At 49.8% G+C, this 14,940-nt stretch overlaps 1 protein-coding gene across 4 annotated transcripts in view; it reads left to right on the top strand.

Moving 5' to 3' along the window:
* chd9 (chromodomain helicase DNA binding protein 9) overlaps positions 1-12,808 on the top strand; it is an 84,178-nt gene extending 71,370 nt beyond the window's left edge. For 3 of the 4 annotated variants that reach the window (XM_080843679.1, XM_080843682.1, XM_080843681.1), the window contains 14 exons: positions 1,142-1,259; positions 2,027-2,084; positions 2,558-2,606; positions 2,857-3,091; positions 3,515-3,720; positions 4,210-5,226; positions 5,847-6,010; positions 6,422-6,679; positions 7,956-8,133; positions 8,693-8,835; positions 9,124-9,357; positions 9,598-9,735; positions 11,009-11,113; positions 11,365-12,808. In XM_080843679.1, coding sequence (XP_080699805.1) covers positions 1,142-1,259; positions 2,027-2,084; positions 2,558-2,606; positions 2,857-3,091; positions 3,515-3,720; positions 4,210-5,226; positions 5,847-6,010; positions 6,422-6,679; positions 7,956-8,133; positions 8,693-8,835; positions 9,124-9,357; positions 9,598-9,735; positions 11,009-11,113; positions 11,365-12,411 — 3,950 coding nt within the window. In that variant the 3' untranslated portion in view covers positions 12,412-12,808. The remainder of the gene's footprint in view (positions 1-1,141; positions 1,260-2,026; positions 2,085-2,557; positions 2,607-2,856; positions 3,092-3,514; positions 3,721-4,209; positions 5,227-5,846; positions 6,011-6,421; positions 6,680-7,955; positions 8,134-8,692; positions 8,836-9,123; positions 9,358-9,597; positions 9,736-11,008; positions 11,114-11,364) is intronic. The other variant, XM_080843680.1, reaches the window with a different exon arrangement.
* The last annotated feature ends 2,132 nt before the right edge of the window (positions 12,809-14,940 follow it).

Below are 14,940 nucleotides of genomic sequence, written 5' to 3'. Positions count from 1 at the left end.
AAAAATGAATTTGTTGACACGTAATTGTAGCATGTCAGACTTCATCCGGCCACATCCTTTCACGCTGACTGGTATGTTTTTATTCCGGGTATGTGATTTTTAAGTCTGAAAAAGAAAAAAATAGTTTTGCTCACTTAGATTCTGTGACAAGCGGAGAGTCTATAGCCTATGAGTCTATAGCCCATCACGCATTTCGAAAATGTTCAAATAAATAGGCTAATACATAGGTATAATTGTATACATTTGCAACAAAAAAAGGCTTAGCTTCCCTCTTGATGAAATGTTAAGTGTTTTAGCAGACATTTAAGCACTTGCTGCGATGTGAATTGTGGGAGCAATAGTGGTCAGCTCTATTCTCTGGAAATAAACGTTTTCAGATGAAAACTCTGCTTTTCTGTTTTCCTTTGCAGCCAAGACAAGAGATATTTTGTGAAAATTGCGCTTGTGTAGCTTGGCATTTTTTCTTCTGCCTTAGTTAGACTGCAATATGTGAATAGACACAACAATACATCTCACCGTGTTTTTACATCATGGATGACATTTGTTTGCGGCTGACTAAGCATTTGGTTTAAGTCTGACAAATATGACTTCCTCTTCCCGGACGATTGAGTGTTTTAAGGGGTGTAACCTTTTAAACAAACTATTTGTTCTTTTTTAAAAGCCTGCCCGGATATGTGCTAACTTTGAGGATATCTAAGATAGATTATTTGCATTAACCCATGGTATGCTCCAGATAGATCAATCAGACTCGGGCAGTGATGATTTGTGATTGACGCATTCATTTCCTGTCAGAGGGATCTAGTAGTGACAACCCGCTAGGGCAGAATAGGCTGCTTTCGCCATCAAAATAGGGTTAAAAGAGTTCCACAGAGTTAAAAACAAATACTTTCCATTTGTTTCCCTTGCTTGATATCGTTATAACATTTTTCCTGGTACACTTGTGTTTTCTGCCCTGTTTTCAGTTGTTGATTAGCAACAGCTCTTTCAACCACAGAAGTCCATTTCCTGTCATGTTGTGTAGGAGCATAGCAGCTGGTTTCAGTAAATGTGGACTAAACTCGTCGTCCCACCCCCACCAGAAATGAGTGCAGGTCTCTGTTTGACTAAGCTCACCTCTAATGATGTGTCGACCCACTTGCAGGTTATGAGAAGTACAACACTGTCCGGGCAGACCCGAGACTCTGCTACCTAGAGAGGGTGGGCCGTCCAGACGAGAAGGCCATCGCCGCCGAGCAGAGAGGCAACGACTTCATGGACGGGTGGGTCAACCTCACCGTAACCACCTGTTAATACCTGTGGGGGGGTTGTTTGTGTTCACCCGTTTGATTGGTTTAAAATTGATTTTATCAAATAAAAAAAAAATAAAAAACTTGGTGGATAGTATGAACTAGCTTTGATATAGGTCTTTATGGGATCACATGTATTCATTAAATCAGGTGTTGTACATTGTCTGTGAGAATATGGTGTCTTTGTCCTTCGTTGTTCTTTTTGATTGCTGATTGTGAAAATGTTGGTTACACACGCACAATGTTGTGTTGACAAGCAGTTCAATGTGCTGTGCATGTCAGTTTGGTATTAATGGCATGTCAGCTCAGCTTCATAGATCATGCACAGTAAAGTTGTGTGGGTCAGTTGGTCCTTGCGCTGTATGAGTGTGCTACACAGGACATGTACCAGTAAAATGTTTTACTTTTATGTTGTTTCTCTAAATGGTTACAAATAAGATTAACAAACACATGTAGGTTCATAATAAATGTTAATACAGTCAGGTATGTCTCTTGTAGAAAAGTGATGCATAGGAAATGTGATTGAGGGTAGGCAGGGTACATTAACAGCTGCACAAACCCCATCATGAAGGACGTGTCAGATCAGCTTGTGTGTGTTTCACTGTGAATGTGTGAGTGTGTGTGTGTGTGTGTGTGTGTGTGTGTGTGTGTGTGTGTGTGTGTGTGTGTGTGGGGCTCATCCATCTGTGCCGTAACCTTGAGTAGCTCTTGACAGCCATGCGTTATCTGTGTGTATGCAGGGATGTGGATGACCCCGAGTATAAGCCTGCCCCGGCCTTGATGAAGGACGATATGGAGGTGAGGCCATGGGACGAGGGGGTGGGGGAAAACTCAGAGAAGTGCCACACACACATTCTCCCACACACACACACTTTCATGCATAAGCACATATACTCACACATACACGCATGCACAAACACAAATACGCATACACACATACACACACACACACACCTACACACACACACACACACACACACACACACACACACACACACACACACACACAGACTGATTGACTGGCAGTAGCCAATGCATACAGGGCAAGGGACCCATCATGCACATAGCCCACTCTACTTATCAGTATTGTATGCAAAGCCCTGTGCGCCTCGCTGGCATAATCCCAGCTTAACTGAGCTGAGAGCTCCAGATCTGTGTGCTGAGTGTAGGTGTCGATGGAGGAACTGACGGGGTAAACTGTCATGGAGGGAGTAAGGGTTTGTGTTCAGGCTGTGGTCAGCGCAGTGACGTGATCATTCCTCTGCCTACAGGACGATGCCTCCTCACCTGGAGACCTGGTCATCACAGACACAGGAGGAGGTGAGTTACGGATCACTCTCTCCTTCCCTTTCTCTTTTTCTCTCTCGCTGTCGCCCTCTTTTGTTTAGGCTTTTGATTCAGTAAAAACTCTTAACTGTTTTTAAACTTTTTAACCTTGTACTGGTAGTTCTCTTGTACTGGTTAAGGGGGTTATATAGCTCAGAGATAACTGATTTGCCTTCTGGTGTGTGGGTGTGTGTGTGCGTGTGTGTGTGTGTGGGCGCGCGTGTGTGTGTGTGTTCTCCCGCAGAAGGCAGCTCGGCCCCAGAGGGCGGGAGCACCGGGGCGTACTGGCCATCGTCCTCCGCCCTGACGGCAAGGCTGCGCCGTCTCATCACCGCCTCACAGCGCTTCACCAAGAGCCGCCAGATCCTGCACATCCACCAGACCCAGACCGTGATGCCCACGCCACTGTGCCCGCTGCCTGCCACCCTCAACGATACCCTCAACCCCAAGATGGCAGCCAAGATCGAGAGGCAACAGAGGTGGGCATTTCGCATGGCTAAGCACAGTCCTGCTGATGATATGGCAGAGTGAGGCGTCAGCAGCGCCGGGGCTGTAGCTTAAGTCCACAGGCTGCTCCAGCTCTCATAAACACGTGCAACATATGAGCTTGGGTAAATATGGATGATGTAGAATGTAGTGACTGCATCCAAGTTCAAATGCTCTGCTTGGTACATCTTGAAACACCCACTGTCTGTTGAGGTGTAATAAAAGGGCAACCACCTGCTGGTTATCCACTTCCACCCAGCCAACCCACTTACCTTTAAGCCAAGCTACTGACCGTCACACTGGGCAGTCTTTTTTTCGCACCTGCACATTAGATCGAGTGGAGTTCGACGTAAGTTTGCCCCGCAAATGGCTGCTGTCCATGATGCTCATCTGACCGGCCTGGTTTGTGCTCCTAGGTGGACCCGGCGAGAAGAGGCAGACTTCTACCGCGTGGTGTCCACTTTCGGCGTGGTGTTTGACCCGGACCTGGGTCGCTTCGACTGGACCAAGTTCCGGGCCATGGCGCGCCTGCACAAGAAGACGGACGAGAGTCTGCAGAAGTACCTGTGCTCCTTCACTGCCATGTGTCGCAGAGTGTGCCGGCTACCGGCCAAAGAAGCGGGTGAGGACCTCACACACACACACACACACACACACACACTCACACAGACACACACAGAGACACACACTCACTCACTCAAACATTCGCAAACAGACATTTGCAGGACTGTAGCATCCAAGTCAATGTTTGTTGCTTTTGCTTCACCGATCACTTCTAAACCTTCCGTTCTGAAGTCCATCATCTGGTGGAGATGAGTTCATCAGGCAGGGAGTAGGGAGAGGCTTGAAACGTGAGATGCCCGCTGTTGCTGGTCTCAGGGATTAGATCATCATGACCAGAGCTGCAGGGCTTCTTTGGTGCTGGGTTCAGAGAAGGACACAACAGATAGTCAGATGATGGCTTTGGCAGACGTCAGGGCTCTGTTTCCAACGCAAATTCAGGAGAACATTTGATTTGATTCTGAGTTTATGTTGACACTCTATGCCTTTTTATTGATACCAGCAGTCTGACTTTTGCATCCTGATGTGTGTCTCTCCCTGTCTCTCTCAGATGCGGTGGACCCCTCGCTGTCGATCCAGCCCATCACGGAGGAGCGCGCCTCCCGCACCCTGTACCGCGTGGAGCTGCTGCGTCAGGTGCGCGAGCAGGTGCTGCGTCACCCGCAGCTTTACGAGCGCCTGGTGCTGTGCCAGCAGGGCCAGGACCTGCCCGTGTGGTGGGAGCCTGGCATGCACGACCGCGACCTGCTGCTGGGTGCCGCCAAGCACGGTGTCAGCCGCACTGACTACCACATCCTGCGCGACCCCGAGCTGGCCTTCATGGCCGCCCAGCGCAACTACAGCCAGAACAAGGGCATGCCGCCACAGCAGAGCCAGACGGCGGCCCACACGCATGCTCTTGCCCAGGCGCAGGCCCAGGCGCACTCGCGCACCCCGCTGCCGACCGCACACTTCCAAGCAGCAGCCTCCGCCTCTGCCACCACCTCCACACCGTCACCCCTGCCTGCCTCGAGATTCGAAGAGGGCGCGCCGTCTGTTAAGGAGGAGCCTGATGAAGGTTCCGAGGGGGGCGGGGAGGAGCCCCGGTTGTCAGCAGCGCCGGCTGAAAGGTGGGGCACTTCTTCCCTCACGGGACCCCCCACGCCCGGCATGGGGCAAGAGGAGGCCGATGTGAAGCCCGACGTGGGGAAAGGGGGGGAGAGTGAGCGGCGCATGGTGGCAGCTCGCACCAAGCCGCTGACGCCCAACCCAGCCAACCCAGCCAACCCGACCAACCCGGCCAACCCGGCCACCCGGAAGCCGAAGAAGGCCAAAAAGAGCCGGGCCGCGGGCAAGGAACCAAGCACCAGGCGCGCATCCGGATCTGAGTCAGACTCTGACGGCTCGTCCTCCAGCTCTTCGTCGCATTCGTCTTCCTCTTCCTCCTCCTCATCCTCCACCTCACGTTCAGGCTCTAGCTCATCCTCCTCCTCGTCCTCGTGCTCCTCAGGATCATCCTCCTCATCTTCCTCATCCTCGTCTTCGTCAGAGGACAGTGGCAGTGAGGCAGAGGATGGACAGAAGAACGGTGAGTGAAGACGGCTGGTCTGTCTTTTCTGCCAAGCTCAGGCCATACCTACAAATATGTTGGTTTGTCGTAACATCCAAATTTAGAAGAAGATGGGAAATATATATATATATTTTTTTATCTGATTTGAGTCGTATAGTCTTCTAAAAGGTCCTCTTTTCTAGTACTAAGACATGGCCATCATGCCATTGGTGAAATCAGAAGTTATAGTCCCAAGTCAAGTGTCAGATCAAACAACATGAAACAAATTAAATAGGTTGGGCCTAAATGGATTGACTCGCTCGGGTTATGGCAAACAACATAATTTAAAGGATGGCTTCATTTGAGCTCATTTTCCCTCTCCAGAGTAGTTCAAAAATATGTTTAAAAAATCATTTAACGCTTTTTCACTTGATGTGTTTTGTACTTCTATTAATTAGTCTATTAATTAGTGGTGACTGAACTGAACTTGTCAGGAGAGTGATCATCTGCTTTTCCCAATGTTGAGCTGCTAAAAAATGTGTGTGGCAGTGTGGCTGGCTGACTGTGATGATAATGGCAGATAAGTGTTAAGAGCCTTTGTGTGAAGAGGGATGTGTGTAGGAGGTGTCAATGGCCGTGTGTGTGTGTGTGTGTTGTAGCATCAGTGGTGCCCAGTGTGAAGGGCTTTGATGAGGACAGCGTGGCGTCACACAGCACCACTCAGGACGAGACGCAGGAGAACAGCGTAGCGGAGAACGGCCTCACACACCCCCCGCACCCTTTCCAGGGAGGGTACATGCTCGCCGCCTCCTACTGGCCAAAGGTAAACTCTCAAACACACGTACCGACTAAGTAGAACGCACTCTCTCAAACACACACACACACACACACACACACACACACTGACTGAAACATTCTCTGCATACAATAACTGATATCTGCAGTTGCAAGTAGCGGCCCAGGTATGCCCCTTTGTGGAAACACCATGTTGGCTAACTTCTACCCCATACGATGCTGCTGTGAGTTACAGTAATCTGCGCATAGCGTCCTCTAACTGGGCCCCATCCTTTGGAGATGTTTGTTTTCTTGCGAGGGTAGTTCCTCCTGTAGAGATATTTCACCTCTGAAACTGAAGCGTTACAAAACTGCCACACTGAGCTCCAAAAAAAGGAAACTATTGCTATGGTTCTCTCCATCCGTCCATTTCCTTAATGATGCGTCCTCCCGCCCATAGGACCGCGTCATGATCAACCGCTTGGACAGCATCTGCCAGGCCGTGCTGAAGGGGAAGTGGCCCGGCACACGGCGTGCCTACGAGCCTGGCTCCACCGTGGCCTCCTTCTACACCACCAAGCTGCTGGACAACCACCAGGTGTCGGCAGGCAGCCACGCGGCCAGCAGCCTCCCCGCTGAGGACCCCGCGGCCTCCCCGCAAGGGTCAAAGGTGACCAAGCATGTTGCAGACAAGGAGTTCTCAGTCAAAATCAATAACGTATGTTCATCTCAACCTCCCTACTCCCCCCCACACCCCCCACCCACCCATTTTACATCCGACCCCACCCTCCTTCCTCTCCCTACGCTTCTCCGAGCCCTTTCCCTCAGGACCAGACTGCTAACTGCAGTGTTCAGCACTCTTTTTTTTTCTATTCGTTGTTTTTTTGTTTTTAAGGTCTCTCTTGCAAACGGCTGCCAACAGCAACAGCACTGTAATTTATGATTGCCTCCGCTGTTGCCTTGTTCCCTCCGCCCGTTTACTGTAAACAGGCTTCTCAGGCCCATAAATCTAAGCCCAAACAAGCGCAGTCGCTCAGCGTGGCCATGCAGCAGCACACAACCCTTAAATCCCATAGAGATGGGCTCCTGTAACCTCTCGCTCGCTCTCTCTCTCTCTCTCTCTCTCTCTCTCTCTCTGTCTGTCTCTCTCTCTCTCTCTCTCTCTCTGCTCACTGCTTAATGTGCTCAAAATGGGTGTGCTCACTGGAGCTCTGCCAGCAACGGTGCTTTTTTGTAGTTGTTGTTGTTTTTATTGTTTTGTCTCCTTCTTGTTCTTTTTCTGCGTCGTGTTCTTCAGCGGATTGCTTTATTGCTTTGGCACAATAAGACACAATAAGACCAGTGCCACGTGGCTCCCCAAGAACGTGTTAACCATGTGTTGGCTGTTGCTCTGCATGACCCAGTACTCCAGCTTGCCGAGTGACTTTGGGTGTTGCTGCAAAGACGCTGCAGTAGCGGTTGAGGAACCCCCTTCCACCCATCCCCACCCCCCAGCCCGTTAGTGGGGCTAACCTCATAAAGCACCCAGATTAGAGACCCACCCACCTCAGAATGCCACTCCCTTCTGTGTGTGTGTGTGTGTGTGTGTGTCCACCACAGCCTCTTACCCCATCAAGGCAGACTAACGTATTCATTAGAGGCATAGTATCACAGAGTTTTCCCTTAGCATCAGCAGTTCTTACCCCCTTTTTTGCGTCAAGCTCTGTTCTGCCTTCTACTGTTACATTCTGTAGAGGCTCTCCTAAAAGTATTGTAATAAAGAGAGGCCGCTTTGAAAAGGATGCTAAATATAAAATGACAATACCGGTCATAGCACTTGTTGGATTGTTGACCCAGTTAATTTTGTCCTCCTCTGTTCATATGTTTCGTTTTTTCCAATCTGTTCTGTTCTTCTGCGGAGAGTAAAGTTTTGTTTTGCCCCACTGCCTTGAGTGTGTGTGTGTGTGTGTGTGTGTGTGTGAACAGATGATTGACGTGTGCTCCCCCTTTACCAGGAGGGCAGTCTGAAGCTGACCTTCCAGAAGGCTGGCCTGCCCCTCAAGAGGCCCCTGGAGGGAGAGGAGGGGCCCCTGGCCCAGCAGCAGTACCTGGCCCGGCTCCAGGAGCTCCAGAGTGCCTCGGACACCAGCCTCACCGACTTCACCAAACCCCCCAGCGCTAACTACCCACAAGGTAGCAGGACAAACTTAACTCTTTTTTCATCATTTAAACTATTATTATAAGAATATAAAAAAATGTATTTAAAAAAAAAAAGCAGGTGTAAGACCATATGATACAGCTGAAGATTTAGGCAAGAGGAAATGCTAAATTTTCTCTCAGTCACTGTAGTGAACCTCCCTATGCCTATACTTAGTGTCACAGTTTCACTGTAAAGGCCTCAATAAGTCAGGCCACATACACAGTTTTGGTTACAGGCACGCTAGAAGATATATGGATGAGACGAATGTGGATCTCGTTGCTCAATACATTATGTAGGCTAGTGTTTGTTCCTTTAGTGACCAGTAGGTGGCACCAGAGACCCAATTTCTTTGTTTTGAGAATATTCTCTTACCTCAATTTACAGAATAGCTCCAGTGTGTGTGAAAGTGTGCGTGCATGTTTGTCTTTAAATATACATTGGGTATTAGGCCATTCCTCCTGTGTGTAATAAATATATTGTGGGTTAGAATATGAGATGTATGTGAGGGAGTGAGTGTGACCCTTGTGTGTGTGTCCTTCTATCCCCCTCCAGGCCTGGCAGGTCAGTTGAGGCTGAACGGTGTGCTGGACGGCCAGCCGGTGGTGAAGCGAAGGCGGGGGAGGAGGAAGAACGTGGAGGGCATGGACTTACTCTTCCTGAACAGGAGTCGGCCACCGGCGGTACCTGAGCAGCGGGTAAGAACCCTCTCCCACACCAGACACCTCCTCACACACCCTTGCTCCTTACCATACCCCCCTCTATGCCCCTGATACCTCTGCTCACTGTGTGTGTCTGTGTGTGTGTTTGTGTGTGTCTGTCTGTTTGTGTGTGTGTCTGTCTGGCTGTCTGTCTGTCTGTTTGTGTGTGTGTCTGTCTGTCTGTCTGTCTGTCTGTCTGTCTGTCTGTCTTTGTGTGTGTGTGCGTCTGTGTGTGGTATGGCTCTGTGTGTGCTCCCACATGTATATACCCTCCCCACCCCCCAGGTCCCTCCAGGCTGGGTTGGCGCTGCCCAGGCTAGTTTGCCACCGCTGGCCCCTGGGCAGCAGGGCTTTAGTCCCCAAGCTCAGGGGTCCCCCGACACAGAGAGCCGTGTCTCCGTCATCAACCTGAAGGACGGGACCCGGCTGGCCGGAGACGACGCGCCCAAGAGGAAAGACCTGGAACAGTGGCTCAAAGAGCACCCAGGCTTCGTGGCAGACGTTGGAGCCTTCATCCCTGTGAGTCCTGCTTCCCCACCTCCTCCTCCTCCTCCTCCTCCTCCTCCTCCTCCTCCTCCTCCTCTTTCGCCTTTTTTATCCCTCACTCTCACTACCTCAGCCTCCTTGTCTGTTCTGTTTCTCTGGTGCCAGTGTTTAATTTTGAGTACACACATAATGTCAGAAAATGAGTTGGTGGGTGATTGACTTTGGCTGTATTGAGCAGAGTGTAGATGTGAGGGAGATGGTTTGTGTCCGTAGGGGGTGAATAAGATGCAGTTCCAGGACGGAAGGCCCAAGCAGAAGAGGCATCGCTGCCGGAATCCCAACAAGATCGACGTCAACAGCCTAACGGGCGAGGAGAGAGTGCAGATCATCAACCGGAGAAATGCACGCAAGGTGAAGAATCACTGTGTCTGTGTGCGTCTGTGTGTGTGAGTGTGTATGTCTGAGGGATCACTGTGTCTGTGTGCGTCTGTGTGTGTGAGTGTGTATGTCTGAGGGATCACTGTGTCTGTGTGCGTCTGTGTGTGTGAGTGTGTATGTCTGAGGGATCAGTGTGTCTGTGTGCGTCTGTGTGTGTGAGTGTGTATGTCTGAGGGATCACTGTGTCTGTGTGCGTCTGTGTGTGTGAGGTGTATGTCTGAGGGATCACTGTGTCTGTGTGCGTCTGTGTGTGTGAGTGTGTATGTCTGAGGGATCACTGTGTCTGTGTTCGTCTGTGTGTGTGAGTGTGTATGTCTGAGGGATCACTGTGTCTGTGTGCGTCTGTGTGTGTGAGTGTGTATGTCTGAGGGATCACTGTGTCTGTGTGCGTCTGTGTGTGTGAGTGTGTATGTCTGAGGGATCACTGTGTCTGTGTGCGTCTGTGTGTGTGAGTGTGTATGTCTGAGGGATCAGTGTGTCTGTGTGCGTCTGTGTGTGTGAGTGTGTATGTCTGAGGGATCAGTGTGTCTGTGTGCGTCTGTGTGTGTGAGTGTGTATGTCTGAGGGATCACTGTGTCTGTGTGCGTCTGTGTGTGTGAGTGTGTATGTCTGAGGGATCACTGTGTCTGTGTGCGTCTGTGTGTGTGAGTGTGTATGTCTGAGGGATCACTGTGTCTGTGTGCGTCTGTGTGTGTGAGTGTGTATGTCTGAGGGATCACTGTGTCTGTGTGCGTCTGTGTGTGTGAGTGTGTATGTCTGAGGGATCACTGTGTCTGTGTGCGTCTGTGTGTGTGAGTGTGTATGTCTGAGGGATCACTGTGTCTGTGTGCGTCTGTGTGTGTGAGTGTGTATGTCTGAGGGATCACTGTGTCTGTGTGCGTCTGTGTGTGTATGTCTGAGGGATCACTGTGTCTGTGTGCGTCTGTGTGTGTGAGTGTGTATGTCTGAGGGATCACTGTGTCTGTGTGCGTCTGTGTGTGTGAGTGTGTATGTCTGAGGGACTTTGGTTTTGGGGGGTACTTTTTTTTTTGTGATCAATTTTTTATTGACACCATTTATGCAGTCAAGACATTCATGCAGTTACAACATGCAAGACAAAAGTCTATCAGAACATTACTTCCATTTATCATCTGGTGTACTTGGGGGTACTTTTGAAAGACTTTTGAAAGACTTTTGTGTGTGTGTGTGAACGAGTCAAGTGAGTTTGGTGTTCTTGTGTCTGACCTTTGTGCTGATGCCTCCCCAGATTGGTGGTGCCTTTGCCCCTCCCCTGAAGGACCTGTGCCGGTTCCTGCAGGAGAACCCGGAGTACGGGGTTCCACCGGAGTGGGCTGATGTGGTCAAACAGTCGGTGAGTTACGTTTATCCTTGCTGTTCATTATCAATGCTCTGATGGGACCACTGCAAACCATTTGGCATCACGTTTACTTCTCAGATAATGCACTAAAGTAAATGTGTTTAAAGCAAGAATATTGTCTGGTGCATTTGAGCCCATGTTCTTGGTTCTTATCATCCCCTCAGGCCATTGGATGACCTACATGAGTAGTTTATAGACCATATTAGCATATTCAAAGTTAAATTATTTATCTCTCCCCCTTGAAGGGTTACCTGCCTGCAAGTATGTTTGACCGGATCCTGACTGGTCCCATCGTCCCGGAAGAGGTGAGCCGACGCGGCCGGCGGCCCAAAAACGCCATGGCCAAGGCCGCCTCAGCGGGGGCCAACGCCGGAGTGTCTGCCGCTGCTCTGGGCCTCAACCCTATGCTGGCCAACGGGCTGCTGTCGGGCCTGGACCTGCCCAGCTTGCAGCTCCTGCAGCAGAACCTCCAGCAAAACCTGCAGAGCCTCCAGTCCCTGCAGCTCACCGCAGGCCTCATGGGCCTGCCTGCTGCTGACGCCACCAACCTGGCTGCCATGTTTCCCATGATGCTCTCCGGCATGGCGGGGCTGCCCAACCTGCTGGGAATGAGCGGTCTGCTGGGCAAGGCCCAGGACGGAGCGGGGACGGCGGCGGCGGCAGCCATGGCAACGGCAACAGAAGACACCCCGCGGAAGGGCAACAGTAAGAACTCAGTGGCCGACCCAGCTTCCTCTTCCCAGGCCTCGCCCTCAGACACCAAAGCTGAAAGGACAGAGGCTGTCGTCTCGGAGAGCCCCGCCCCTCCCAGCGTGGCCTCCACCTCCTCCACCACCTCCGCCCCCTCCACCTGCACCTCCAGCTCCAGCCCACTAAGTGCTTCTGCTGCCAGCGCGGCCTCCGGCCACCCGCTCGCCCTTAACCCGCTCCTGCTCTCCAGTATGCTCTACCCAGGGATGCTCCTCACTCCAGGCCTTAACCTCCCCTCTGTGGCTCCCCAGACCCAGAGTACAGCAAACACTGATCCCATCACCACCACGGCCTCCTCCGCCCCTGCCCCTGCCCCTACGCCCACACCCACCGCACAGCCCACGCCACCTCCAGCAACCCGGTTAGAATACGGGGCTGAGGAGGAGGAGGAGGAGGAGGAGGACGAGGAGGACGAGGAGGAGCCTGCAGAGCAGAAGGAGAACAGTGGTCCAGAGGGCTCGGGGAAGGTGGAGTCCTCTTCCTCCGAGTCGGGAAGCTCCTCCTCATCATCTGACGATTCTGACTCGAGCGATGAGGACTGAGCCTTTATAAATATATATACATACACATATATATTTATATATCCTTTAGAAATGTATACATATATACACATATATATGATTTACCCTGCACTTACATTGTGATTTTTTTTTTCCTTTTGTAAATATTAAATCGAGAGAAAAAGTGTTGTGTAATAAAGACAGAAAGCCTTAGAGAACCAAGATTCATGAAACTGAAATGAAATTTCAGTGTTTGTTTAGGTACAATCTTGTTTTGAAAAGACATTTTGCATGTCGAACTTTAGTAGATTTATGGACTTTGTGAACTTGTATTACACGATGATGTACAATTGTAACAAGTAAGAAAAAAAAAATCAAAAGGCATTATTGTTATAATTATGTTGGGATTTAATTTTATTAAAAAAAAAGAGGAAATACATTATTGCTCCCACTGAGCTGTACTATTAATATATTTTGAGTGTGTGGGGAAGGGTGGACTTGAACTATTTTTTGGTTTAATTTGTAAATACTTTGACAAGATCCTTGACACTTCTACTTCACAGAAACATACTTTGGAAAAGTCAGCAATAACTCGGGCAGCTAATGAATGTCACTGAAGCTGTAGACTCCTCACCTCTCTCAGCCTGTTCCTCCTCTCACCCACCACATCTCTTCTCCTGAGGAGGAGTCCCAGTCTCTCTCTCCCTCATCATCTCTCTCTCTTTCTTTTCATCTCTCACTTCCTATCAGACGCTCACTGTCTCTCCCCCTCACGCTCTTCTTTCTTGTCCTGTCCAAAAAAAAAAGGAAACAGCTTCTTCTCTTTGCATCGACTAAATTATCAAGTAGCCTTGGGAGCCGGCCTTGCTCTCCACATTCATCACACAGTTCCTCACACTCTTCTACACTCGCTCATTTCCATAGACATAGACATATTCTTGATCCAGTTAAAAGGCATTGTGTTCTCTTTCCACACCTCCTATCAGGTCTTTTAAACTGCAGGCCTATTTAGTTGCACAACTCCTCACTGTTTCTGGCCCTCTGTGGAAGAGCTGGGTGAATGGCGTGTGGTACCGGGGGGGGGGTACCAGGGGTGCCAAGGGGCAGGGAAGGGGCATTTAGGGTCAAGCCCAGGGGACGTTTTTTTCAGACTGTTGGACGCTCAGCCATGTTTTCATCCCCTTTAGCTCTTAACCATCTCGCTGCACGTGGTCTGCTTGTCTAGTTTTGCGTGTGTGTGTGTGTGTGTGTGTGTGTGTGTGTGTGTGTGTGTGTGTGTGTGTGTTGTCAGTGGCTGGACAAATACTCGCACGTGTGCTGTCACTTAGCGAAGCGGCCTAGAGAGCTTCCAACCCTGTCCTGCCTGACATGCTTGTCGTGTGCACACGGTGTCTTTCTGTCCACTGTTTTGCCATGGCAGGAGCATCATATCTCAAGGGATTAGCCGTGTAGCGCTTCTTCAGTGCTTACATCTAGAAAAACGGAACCAGTGTTAGGGGTTGAGGAAGCTCCTGGCTTCCCTCAGTTAGGTATATCTGAGCAGGAGTAGCAGTGAGCAGAAGAAGGTATTTGACCTTGGAACAATACATGAGCAGTTTTAACCTGGTGGCCTTACAGGTTGCCATTGCAGTATGCAGTATGCAGTATGCACTCTCCCCTCCGTTTAGAAGCATTACTTCCATGTTCTACTAGTACAGGGAGGGTGTGGTGGTTAACATCAACATTATCTGCCTTTTGTAAGCTTGCTGCTAACTTGAACGTGGATATCCACCAATCCTTAAAAGGTCGAAGCCTTGCTTAATATCACACCCTACAGCTTTCAGTATTGACTTAGACTCAAGCCACTTCCTGTCAGCTTAAAGTCGGTTGAGATGCTGCCACTTGTGTACGAGGAACAGCTTCAAAATGGTCGTGTTGTGTTTTTTCAACCAGACTTCCGTTTGGTTCCAACTTGAGTTGAACTTGGAAACTAAGTGTTTGATGATGAGGTAGCACGTCATCTACTTCCCCCCGGGTCCCACCACGTAAAGTCCCACCACCCATCCACTTCTGAGCCCCACAGCAGATGGATATAGAAGTGCCCTTATGCCATACCTCTGAGTCAAAGGGGAGCTCACATCATTTCTGAATACTGAGGGGAAAAAAAGAAAGAAAGAAAAGGGGGGATGATATTCTTTCTCTTTTCTGGCCTCCTTTTGTATTGTCATCTGTCACTTAACCTTTTATTGGGACAAACACACTGGAATTGCTCCTCAGCCTTTGTGAGGATGTGTGGAGTAAAAATATCACTGTTCAGAAACCGCACACACCTTGTTGAGCTTTGGACTGTTAGGCGCACAGTGAGAAATGGTACAGCAGTCGGTGAAAGTTCGGCCAATTTCCCAGATGGTGGCGCCACAAAAAAAAAATTCCAAACTGTTCGGCTTCGGTTATTTGCTGATGCCATCCCGCACTGCCCCCTGCTGGCTAATCATATACACGGTAAAAAAAAAAAAGTCTTCTGAACATTGACGGAAGTCGACCACTAAAGAACGACAGCATCAATGACTGATGACATTGGGGCACCAGACT

The sequence above is a fragment of the Sprattus sprattus genome (assembly GCF_963457725.1).
Source record: "Sprattus sprattus genome assembly, chromosome: 8".
In the NCBI taxonomy this organism is placed as follows: Eukaryota; Metazoa; Chordata; class Actinopteri; order Clupeiformes; family Clupeidae; genus Sprattus; species Sprattus sprattus.
Note: the sequence above shows the minus strand (reverse complement) of the source record. Positions and strands in the feature narration are given on the sequence as shown.